Genomic DNA, 12,698 nt, shown 5'->3' with positions numbered 1-12,698 from the left:
GTCTTCCTAACTCTCTGGGTAGGGTTCTCTCTTCCCACGGCAGGGATACTGGTGTGCCCTGAACTGCCACTGGGTTCTGGGGTTCCTAGACTTCCTTGACTGATGTATCCTATTTCTTCCCTTTTCCTACCTCTGACATTGTACATGTTTGGTCTTGTGCACTTGACCAAGGACCCCATGTTTGCAATGAAGCCTCCAAGCTCACTGGTTACACTCTTCTCAGCTCCCACTGGGCCTCTTACCAAGCCTGGGCTGTGTTTTCATTTGCCACACAGTTTGGGCTTCTGGCCTCTTCCTAGAGGTAAAGTGGATGCCAGGGGTTGTGCCTGGGTGTCACCCACATCCTCTACCACGGCAGCTTTACAAATGACTTCATTCAACTCCCTGCCCTCACCCTGACTTAACAACTCCTTGCATATATAATACCCTACCATTATATTTCTAGAAGGAAAGCTAAAGTGTGGCTTTAAAATTTTCAATTATAATATCAGTAGTTAACATTTATAGAGTACTCACTGCATGCCATGCATTGTTCTAAACCATGTCTGTATATTAAGTAAGCTCACTGAATGCTTAGAACAACAGCATTCAGCGACCCTACTTAATATACAGACATGGCTTAGAACAAGAGGCTTGGCCTGTAAGGGAGCTTCTCCTGGCCTTGCAGCCAGTCAGTGCTGGTACTGGAACCCTGGCAGTCAGCTCTAGAGCTGCATTCGAAACTTCTATGGTCTCCTTTCTCTCTTTCCTTCCCAGCCTCTCCCTCCTCTCTCTCCCCATCTCTACCACAACACTAGTCACCAGCTTAGGAAAGCTTTTGGAACCCTTAAAGAAAACATTTACTGAATTTCATCTAACAGTTTTAGTTGGGAGCACCTGAAAACTCTGGAAGTTCCCTTTTGGTTTTTCATAGCTTTCTAATACTTTGCATGGAGCACCTGATCACTGAGGATGAGAAGGCTCGTCTAGGTTTTTAGTTTGGTTCTTTCACATAAGCTGTCCTTAGTGGACAACGGATTTGAAAGTACCTTACTGCTCGACTGCTTCTCATTAAGCCAAAATCATTTTTTCAGAGACCTCTAACACTGGATCCAATAATCTATAAACCATATGGCTCAGTTACTAACCTCCAGGGGGAAAAACTGCCCTTGAAATCTTTTATCCTTGACAGACAACAGCAGGGTGTATTTGGATATCCATTTTATGTGAGCATGTATGTGGCAGGTAAATTGCATTCTAAATTATTACTCTCTCAGAGAATGACACTTTATTTTCAGAAATGCTCCATCTAACCACATACTCAAATTTAATATATTTTAATTATGTATTTTATCACTTTACTCAGTTTTCCATCTTATGCAATTGCTGGTTACAAAGGAGCTGCCTGAGGGGTGAGAAAAAAGGAGCAGCTCGGGGATGGAGAAGGTGGGTGGGAATCGGTGTGGGGAGGAGGAGATTGAGTGGGAGCAGAGAGTCTGCAGACCACGTGGCGAATTGCTATATGACATGACCATCGGATAGGCCCAGGCAATGAGGCAAAGAAAGTGAAGAGCCGATATATGGGCTATATAATAAATAAATCCAGAGTGCAAAATAAAACGTCTTCCATAAAGAGGCTGAATTACAGCACGTCTGCTTTCCCAGAACACAACTTTTTATTTTGGCCCAACAATAAACAGGCGGTAAATGCCAACAGGAACTTTTGCTTTTGGGGATTTATCATAGATCGCATGGAAGCTTTCCAGATTACATAGACTCAGAGCAGATAAACTGTGTGGCTGTTTATGATCACACAGTAAAAATGATGAACTTTTACAATTGGTTTATGTTGCTGTTGCAATACACACTGTGGCTATAGAATATAGTCTAATTACACCGTGAAGATCAGATCCAAATCTATAGGATAGCCCAAACTGGCAAACATTGGGAGAATCTTTTCACCACCTACCGATATATGGAATTTCACAGCAAAAACGGAGAAAGACAAAATTCATTTATCTGATGAACAGGGGCAAGAAAGACTAAAAATGAAGGCTATACTATAATTTGTCTATTTTCCTGGGGATGGAAAAAGTCATTAAAAATTTAAGAGCACCTACTATATGCCAGATTCTTTTTAAAGTGCTTGGGACAGATCAGGGAACAAAACAAAGATCGCTGTCTTTTGTGGAGCTCAATGCTCTTATTGACAGAAGGACACAGACAATAAAGAAGGAACATGATAACTGAGTAAATTAAGCAGAGTGGTAGAAGGTGATAAGTGTCTCTTGGTAAATAGAAGGGATAAATCAGGGGTGTGGTGGGGAGCCTATCAGGGGTGTGGGAGTACTGGTCACAGTATTAAATCTGTCCCAGGAGGCCTCCTTGAGAAGGTGGCATTTGAGAAATGCTTCGAGGAGGTAAGAGGTGAGCCATGCAGATACCTGGGGGAAGAGTGTTTCAGGCAGAGGGGCAACCTTGCAAAGGCTGTGAGGCAGGACCTACCTATCATGGTCAGGGGACAGCACAGAGCTCAGCCATGTGAGTGAGGGGGAAAGGGGTGATGTGGAGGAGAGAGATCACATGGACCTTTGTCCCCCATTTCTCTTCCCATCCTTTCTTACAAAGTCATTTTACACGGTAGTTTCTGGAAAAGCAGACTGCCTGCTGATAATCAGGCAGAGGGGGCTGGGACTTGGGTGAGGCAAGTGAGGCGTGTAAGTGCAAAATTTAAAGAGACACTCAATCTCGAGTGCCAAGTCCGCATTTATATGTCAGTGAGAATAAGCACCTCCTTAAATTTTGCATGAGAGATGCTTCACTTGCCTCACTCTAGTCCTAGTCCCGAGGCAGAGAATTCCTGCTCTGTGTATTTGTCCACAAAACAGACTGGCATTCCTCGTCCTCACACTCATCCCCACCCACCACCACCACCACCACACACACAACCCACATCTCTGCCAGAATGATCTATCCTGCACATGCACAATAGCAGGAAGCAAAGCTGTACCAACGAACCACCAGGATGACGAGTTTCCTGCTCTTTTTTGGATGCCCCCCACCCCCCAATTCCAGCAGGCAGAGAGAGGAAGCAGAATTCTGGGCTAGATTTAGTCTTTCAGTCCCTAAATCTGTCAGCAAGTGTGTGTATGTGGTGGGAAGTTGTGCTTCCGGAGCCCAGGAATAGATGCTCAATCGGCCCATGACTCTGGGATCACAGATGTGATTGATTGAAGGACCACTTGTATTGTCGAGTGCACAGGGAGAATCACTCTAAGCTGACTTGATGGCCAAAGCCAAGAAGCCAATGCCTCACACAAAATAAATATGCCTTAGAATGTGCTTGGAATGTGCTTTATCTCTCCCCCAGACCCCACAGTCTCCCCTTTCCCCAAAGGAAATCAAAGAACCTCGAGGATTATAAATGTTTAAGAAAATATAATTGCTCCTCACAGGGACTTTTGAGGGGATGGTGGGCGGGGGTGTGGGTGGCCCTCCTGGCAGCGGGTGTGTGCACAAGGCCATCGGTCCCCTAGCTCAGCAATGGCTCCATCAGGATGTGCTGTCTCCCTTTCCAGGATCCTGTCCATCCATCAACAGACAGATGAGCACAAATTGCGTCCACTCCACACAAGGGTCGTGGTGGGTTCCCCACTTTCTTAAAAGAGCCCAACAGGTTAGGGCTGGTATCTTAGCTGACGAGGGACCATGGCAGGAGCTGGGAAGGTGGGGGACTATGGAAATGGAACAGAAACCCATTGATTTTCCATTAAAGAAAAACCAAATGACATTAAGAGTGCTCAACTTCAGAAGTAGATACAAAGATTTTGATCAGATTTAAGGTCAACCCCATATTAAACGTTGTTGTAAAATTTAATGAAGGGTGCTATTTTTCACTAATTGCTATGTAATAGCCTAAGTTTCAGAAATCATGAAAAGTCAACTTCACAACATAGTAAATATATTTTAAGGTGCTAATATTCCTTCTGAACACATTTTTATTGCTGTCAAGTATTGTACCTTTGATCAGGAAATTCATTTGTCTAAACTGAAACCTGGCTGTCCCTTGAAAATCTTGCTTCTTTTTACTGCCCTCTCAAAAGACAGATGTTTATTTTATCACACCCTAAGTGCTCCAGGGCTAAAAGCTGGATATTGGAAAAATTTTTGCTCCCAATGCTACTTCTAAAATCTTACCTTTCAATCTTCTTATCTTAAAACAAAACCAAACCAAACCTAGTTTTCATGCAGCAGCCAAACCAGCTTTTACCACTTCTTCACTTCTGCCATCTACTGAATATCCCCTCATTCAGCAAAGACTTTGGCAAGTGGCTCACTTTTTCTTCATCCAAAGCTTTGTCACCAGTCTTGGTGATGTTAACATCTAACTCATCCAATATTCTGGCTTCTCAGCACTCTTACCTCCCCATTTTCAATGGCCTTCTCCCCACTCCACCTTCCCTACCACCCACTTGAGCTCTGTTTCCTTTGTTACTTAGGGCAAGAGTTAGTGACCCAGAGCCAGTTCTGCCCTGAGACCCAAGTAACCCAGGTAATGGGGCTCATGCCTTGGGACCCTGTGCTCTAGAGTTATCCTCTGGCCCTTCTTTTCTGATCCCTTCCAAAGAGATGAGAAGCCTGAGTCAGTCAAGAGAACATGTCCCCAAAAGCCCACATATCCTCTTTCTAGATATCTCTCTAGTTACCTAGGACGCCAGATTTCCCCAGCCCAAATGACCCCAAGCTCCTGCGGAGGGCTCTTTGCAGGGAATGTGAATAGAACCTGGATATTTGGGCTTGGGTGTCCATATGCATGAATGTTAGGCCCTTTATGGTGTAGGATGGAACCTTGGGTGGAGAGAGAAGGGAGATGACCAAATATACCCTCCTTCCTCACTAATAAGAGTAGTTGATGCTTCTTTATCAATTACCACTTTAGCCTTGCCTCCTATATAGGATTTATCAGGATACCCAATCGTACGATTATTTCTGCTTACTGACAGCATCCAACCTATAGCAAAACCCTGTCTCCTTGAACCCTCACCCAAATCACCTAATACAGGCCAAATCCTGTACATCCTCTCTAATACAATTTTACTGACAAACACAGTTCCCCATGACATGTGTACTCCCTTGTTGCATAAGCCAGTAAAGCCAAATTTGACCACTGGTGTATTCCTAGGTGTCTTTGACTGATAGGTATCAATGTGTCAAAAGCTGGTTATAATAGTCAATCTCCTATATTGACTATTATATAATATTCCACAGAATGGAATAGTATGTAATAATTAAATAGTGGTGATTAATATCATCATCATCAAGAAAGCAAAGAAGCTAGAGAAACATGCAATAATATTGTTGAATCTCCCAAAGAACATGGAGTTCAAAAAGCACAACACAAAATAATGCATACTACAGCATGAATCCACTTATATCAAGTTAAAATAGCGGTGAAACTACATTGTTCAGAGCTGCACATAAACAAGTACAAATCTGAAGAAAAGCAAAATAGTGATCACTATAATGGTCAGGAAAGTGGTCATCTCTGGAGGTAAGGAGGTCATTCTAATGGAAATAAGTACATGGGTATTTCTGGGGTGCCAGTAATTTTCTACTTCTTGCTTTGGGTGGTAAATACATGGGTGTACACTTTATATCCATTGGTTAAACTGTACGAATAAGTTGTATGTATTCTTTATGTATGTTATATTTCACAATGATAAAATGCAATAAAAAGAATGAGTGTTAAATAGACAAATAAATGGCTATTTCCTTTAATAAGACAGTTTCTTTAGATTTTGGTTAGCAGTTCACCTGATGCCAGTTAATCATGGATGAATTGCTAAATTTTAGCCTCTGAAATTGCAAAGATGATTAATATCCTATGGACTTAATTGGGACCACTGGGACTTTCTACCTTAGCAGGCTTTACCCAAAAAGGTGTCAGGTCTCCCCAGCTTCCTCTCTCAGCAATATTCATTCACTCTACCTTGAAGGATATCTCCGTGGTCATGGTGAACCCATGGGTGATGACTGGCTCCTCTTCTGCGGTCCGTCCCTTCCAGCAGTCCAACTCCACACAGCGACAACCAGACAGGAGCACCTGGCGATACATCTCGACGGAGGAGTTTCCAGCCAGCTGGCCAGCTGTAAAACGCCAACAAAATGAAGCTCAGACTTCCACAAAGCAAGGAAGACACTGGTGGCTTCCTAGAAAAGCTCGTCAACAATGGGAAAACAAAGAGTTCAAGACCTTGAGCAGTTCTCAGTCTTTTTTCTGCCTCAACATACCAGAAGGTAGTGGCACAATCCCAAATGGAATTGTGGCTCCCTAGCAGTGGTTTGGGGAAGAGAGGATAGAAGGAGGAGAGCATTGTAACAATAACAATAACCATGTTTATTAACTGCTTACCATGTGCCAATTATAGTTCTTTGGACTTTACGTATATTACTACATTTAATCTTCATAAAAATCTACCTGATATAACTACCTTTACTTTTAAATGCTTATTTTCTGATAATGAAAATGGCATAGAGCATTTTATTTGCCCAAGTTTCCAAGGCTGGTAAGTGGACGATCAGGATTATAACTTCAAAAACTCAGTCTTTTAATTCTGACCCTCCTATGAAGGGGTATTGTTGACAGGCTATTCTATTATATAAGTCAAACCTTCTGTCATGTTTGTCCAAGGCACAAATGCTTAGGATAGCTAAATATTCTCTTTGCAAAAGTGAAATAAATGTGTAGGAATAAATTTAAATTTGACAAATGAAGTATAAAACTTATAATTACAAGACACTGTTAAAGAAATTAAACACGCCCTAAGTAAATGAAAAGACATCCCATGTTCATGGAGCAGAAGACTCAAAATGGTTACGATGGCACTACTCCCCAAACTGATTTACAAATTTAATTCCTAACAAAATCATATCTGGCTTTTCTTTGCACAAATTGACAAGCTGATCCCAAAATTCATATGGAAATTTAAAGGACTCAGAATAGCCAAAATGATCTTATAAAATAAGGAAAAAGTTGGAAGACTCACACTTCCCAGTTTCAAAACTTAGCTACAAAGCTCCAGTGATCAAGACAGTGTGGTCTTATATATGGAATCTAAAAAAACAAGGTTCTGATGAACCTAGCGACAGGACAGGAATAAAGACGCAGACGTAAAGAATGGACTTGAGGACACAGGGAGGGGGAAGGGTAAACTGGGACGAAGTGAGAGAGTAGCACTGACATATATACACTACCAAATGTAAAATAGATAGCTAGTGGGAAGCATAAAGATGTTAAAAAAAAAAAAAAGACAGCGTGGTACTGGCATAAGATTAGACACACAGATCAATGAAATAGAATTGAGACCCCAGAGATAAACCCTCACATTTATTGACTTACAACAAGGGTGCCAAAACAATTCATTGCAGAAAATCATCTTTTCAAGAAATGGTGCTGGGACAACTGGATTGCTAAATGGAAAATAATGAAGTTGGATTCCTACCACATCATATTAAAAAAAAAATAACTTGAAATCAATTAAGCTCCTAACTGTAAGAACTAAAATTATGAAACTCTTAGAAGATAATGTAGAGGTAAATCTTTGTGACTTAAATTAGGCAATGGTTTCATAGATATGACACCAAAAGCACAAGTAGCAAAGGGAGAAAATAGATAAAATTTATCAGAATTTAAAACCTTTGGAAGCAGAACTGAAATCCTCTAGTAAAGTGATAAGAATTGTAATAATCAAGGCACCCAAGAAATCTGAGGGCGGAAAGAGAAGCCAAGTTATTTCTGTTTCATTTAAGAAGTCGAAGGAAGGTACTAATTTTTTGATAAGTTATTATTATTATTATTATTATTTTGGCTGCATCATGTGGCTTTCGGGATCTTAGTTCCCTGACCAGGGATTGAACCTGGGCCACGGCATTGAAAGCCCTCAGTCCTGACCACTGCACAGCCAGGGAATTCCCTTGATAAATTATTTTTAAAAGATTAATAATAAATAAGTTTTGAGACAAGCCCAACATCAAACACACAAATGGAAGTTTTTGGTTTTCCATATTAACGATTTTCTGTGACTTATACGCTATAAGCTTCCATCATTTTTTTTAGCAGTCATTTAAAAGATGACATATTGATGAAAACTGTCAAAATGACTTGAAATGGACAAGATCTGTCCAGTGGAGACACACAGGACAAAGAAAATGGGATTAAACCTATTGGCTTAATTTTATTTTTATATGCATGTCACAACATCCGATATCAGCATAACAAAAGGGTGACATTTTTTGGTTCTATAGAGCCCTAGTAAATGCACTGAAAGTCTGATTAAGTAGCTTTGAATAATCACTTTTCTTTACTAGAAAAAATAGGACATTTTAAATACACAAATATTTGCAAAAGCAGGAATGCTGACAAAATAATCTAGAAAGTTCCTGATGCTAGATAATCAATTTGCCATTTAAAATTGCTTCAAAGTTTGTTGTAATAAAGGTCTTTGCTGCATAAAGGAAAAATGGAGAGTGGTAGTGAAGGGGAAAAGATGATCATTTATATGTTATTCCTGAACTTAAAGGAGGGCTACTTTAGCTAAAGAAGTGAAGAATTCAAACAATTATCAGGTTAATTCTTTAAAAATGCTAGCTCCTTCAGACCACTGCACAGCTATTCAAGAGTGGAGCAGATTTTCTTGTGTACTACCTAGGAAATTGTTTAAGTGTATTACTGACTATATCCAACAATGTGCAATTTCATTAATATTCTGTTAAGTGTTACTAACTTCTGTAAGGGAGTTGCCAGTAAAGAAGTCGCCAGTAAACAAGTTGCTTCAATCTAATGATAAATTGAAGGTAGAAAAATACCTAACCCACACTAGAGTGTTCTGTCATAAAAGATTCAAGAAGTTTCCAGAAACATTTCTTTGGATTTGCTTGCTGTATATATATATATATATATATATATATATATAGAATAGAAGCAATTTGATGTACTTTTTGAATGTTGATCAGTTAATGTTTTGAAAGACATGGTAAGGCATGGGGTTAGAGATGGAAATGATTCTGAAAAGAAAAAGAATGGGGGAGGAGGGTGTATATGTGTTTGTGTGTGTGTGCGTGTGTGCCTGTGTTGTGTTTATTGTCCAACATCTAAGCCCAAAATAATTCCTCTAAGGTAAATTTGTTCATTATTAAAATGAATAATCTGTATTAGAAAAGGAAATCTTCCAAAGAAAGCATTAGGAAACACACATTTATCCATAACTGTCCTATTGCTTGGAATGCATATTAGGTTTTCTGTATGTTTTCCTTCATTTATGGAGATTTTTTCCAAATATGTGAATTAATATTTGCCACTACTCTCTCCTTTTCTGCTTAAAGCCTCAAAGCTGGTTTATTTTTCTTCCCTAAAATTCCTAAATCCTCATTATTATATCCCATCCAACCATTATATTTCCATTTGATTAGATCCAATAAATAAAGCTTCTGGGGCCAGGGAAGTGCCACAGGTTGGGATTAATGATATGTCATGAGTCCCTCAACCCTTGTTGTTTCTGAAACTAGTATCTGGCATTTTCTCTGCCTGGCTGTGAACACCCTCTGGAGTACATTACAAGCCTATGATTGAACTTTGGAGCTGAAGCTCCATCTCAGATTAATTCATAATACTGCCCCGAGTCAGAGCTCTGAAACTTCTCACTTGACTGCATTCATTTTGGGCAGGTGGCTTAATTCCCTTGAGTTTTGTCTCAGATTACCCAAGGCATCCATGGATGGAAGAGACCAGAAAATTGAAAATAACAATCCGTCTATTAACACAGGCTTCTGAGAAATTTCTCATCTTTGGAGTGTGATGATTAATTGCTTATATTTATATTTATCATTATTTATTGTCTTCTCTTCAATCTTCAGGGTAAGAAGTTTCCAGATTGTGAAACTTTTGTTAATTCAGTGGCTTTCTTCAATAAACACTGTCTCCTTCAATAAATGGATATGGGAACCATTTCTTCTTGCTTTCAATGCTGTGAAACCAACAGCTACACTTGAGGGAACTATCCAAAATACAGAGGATGTATTGTTCATCTTTACCGTCTCTAGGGTCATCAGTTTGATCTGATCTCTCTCTTCTACATTATCTGTCTGCTGCCCCAGTAAGGCCATGAAGGTCTTTTTTTTTTTAATTGAAGTATAGTTGATTTACCATGTTGTGTTAATTTCTGCTGCACAGCAAAGTGATTCAGTTTATATATACACACACACACACACACACACACACACACACATTCTTTTTTATATTCTTTTCCATTATGGTTTATCACCATGAACCTCTTTTGAACATAGATCCAATTGCCATGGGATGGCTTAGGCAAGTGGGAAAAGAACTTTAAGCATATGCCTTACTGTTACAGGAGCCTCATCACTAGGGTATATGCATATTGTCAAATATTCTCTGTGGGAGGCAAAATACTGGTTGCTTTGGATACAAAAATGACACAAGACATCTTCCTTACCTTACCATTTAGGTAAAGAGGCAAGTATAAACAAAGGAGAAGGCTCTTACGTGCCAGGGAGTTTACACCCTCACTGCACTATTACACTTCTGGCTGTCATTTCTTTCTCTTTTTCCTTGTCAACAGAATAATCTATTTAGGTTCTGATATGCTTCAGGGGGTACCCTCTCCAGCCCTGGGATAAATCTTAATTCTTCTCAGCCAGTCACAGTGGTTCTGTGGTCCATGTTAGTACTTATTATAGGGCATTGCTGTATGGTGTAACTCTGGGCTACATCTAATAGGGTGTAAAGGAAAGTCTGCTGGGTGGGTTGGGGAAAACCTCACTCATACAAAGGGCCACAAGATGCGGATGTTCCCTGGGCCACATGTGAAGCTTATTTCTTATGGAGGCAATGCTCAGGGTGCACAGTCATCTTGAAACAATAAGAGGATGGGACTTCCCTGGTGGTCCAGTGGTTAAAACTCCATGCTCCCAATGCAGGGGGCCCAGGTTTGATCCTTGGTCCGGAAACTAGATCCTGCATGCATGCTGCAACTAAGAAGTCCACATGCTGCAACTAAAAGATCCCATGTGCCACAAGTAAAGATCCCACATGCTGCAACGAAGATCCCGCATACCGCAACTAAGACCAAGCACAGCCAAAATAAATAAATAAATATTTTTAAAAAAAAAAAAAGGAAAAGAAACCATAAGAGGAGCGAAAAGATAGAAAGCATCTGGGTCTCTGATGATGTCAATGAACTCCTGATTTAATCAACCCTCAACCACTCTGCTTCTGGACTTCTTGCTGTGTGAGGTAGTAAATTTCTTAATGTTTAAGCCATTAAGCAATAGTATCCTCTTATGCATAGCCCAAAATACCCTGGCTGTTTCAATTTACTTTCATTTTCACATGAAGAAATTAAGGCTTAGAAGACTTAATTTACTTAAAGGCAAATTGAAACTTGGTCTGTTTATTTGCTAAGCTCAACTTCTTTCCATTCTACCACCCAACTTTCATAGGTCTGTGTGTGCTTTAAACCAAAAATAAATTATAAAAAGTTGCATATGCTAAGGACTAAATGAGTAGGAGAGATGTAAAGGGAGGGAGTGACACTAAGCTTGGGTTGGTAGTGGATTGGCAAGGGAAAAACTATACCTTAAAGGATAAAACTATAGCGTTTTTTGAACTTTTCTGCAGCCAAGAACATACACCTTAGGAGAGGGATTGAATAATCAGATAGTTTAATTCATCAGAGGGATAACTAAAACCTCCAATCTAATGTTTTACTTCCCAAGCTGAATAAAAATATTAATTATTCAGAGATATGTCACTTTGCTTTTCCTGAGTATATGGAGCCATTATCTTCCAAATGGTTTAGAGTATGGAAAGATTTATGAAGAGCTGAAAAAGTGTAACTGAAATGAGTGCACATTGTTCAGTCCTGAGAGAATCTTGTTTTGAATCATAAGGGTAGATTCCTCAAGGAAAAACAATAACTTAAACTGTAATCACTACCTGATGTACTGCCAAGTCTATCCAAAACTCTAGAAAATGACCATCGTAATTAAACATCAACTCATTCTGTGCATGTATTTCTCTCAGTGGTTGGATTTTATTTTTCCTTCTGGGTGTCTTGATAGTCAACAAAGGGGCAATAATGAGCAGAGAAATAGACATAATAATAATAATGCATTGCTAAATTGATTGGTTTTTATACTGTATGTTTAATCTTTATGGTCCCTTTGAATGCTCAAAAGAAAACATTCCAAATATTGAAGTTCTCCTTATTTGAATTTAGACTGGCATTTCTCAGGAATACTTGTTCTTAAAATGCTCCAAGGAAGTACCTAGAATGGTCATGACTGGGGGAGGAGGGTTGATCATAACCTTAGTGTGAGTGAATCTGTAAGCTTTTTTTCCCTATATTCGAAACATACTGCAGTAGTTGCCAACCTTTGTTTGAATCTAGCATTTTAAAAACTCATTTGAATAGGAAAACTTTTCTTTTTCCACCACATACCCCTTCCATGAAATAATGTTTCTGTAGAAAATATTTCTACTTGTTCTGGAACTGCTTGTAAAGTATAAAATCTAACTCATTTTCTACGTATTGATTTTAACATTTAACTGGATTTATCGGGTTATACCTTGGTTATAACTTTGTTTTATAACATTCTTAATAGGCTTTGGGAAGTTTGAATTTCTATATTATAGATGTTTA

General features: G+C 39.4%; 1 protein-coding gene across 6 annotated transcripts in view; it reads right to left on the bottom strand.

Moving 5' to 3' along the window:
* Positions 1-12,698, bottom strand: part of PLCB1 (phospholipase C beta 1) — a 705,446-nt gene that overhangs the window by 159,132 nt on the left and 533,616 nt on the right. For all 6 annotated transcript variants that reach the window (XM_024123662.3, XM_024123663.2, XM_028499214.2 and 3 more), the window contains exon 11: positions 5,969-6,126. In XM_024123662.3, coding sequence (XP_023979430.1) covers positions 5,969-6,126 — 158 coding nt within the window. The remainder of the gene's footprint in view (positions 1-5,968; positions 6,127-12,698) is intronic.

The sequence above is a fragment of the Physeter macrocephalus genome, chromosome 14 (genome assembly GCF_002837175.3).
Source record: "Physeter macrocephalus isolate SW-GA chromosome 14, ASM283717v5, whole genome shotgun sequence".
NCBI classification, from domain to species: Eukaryota; Metazoa; Chordata; class Mammalia; order Artiodactyla; family Physeteridae; genus Physeter; species Physeter macrocephalus.
The sequence above is the reverse complement of the archived record's forward strand: the minus strand, read 5'-3'. Positions and strand labels throughout refer to the sequence as shown.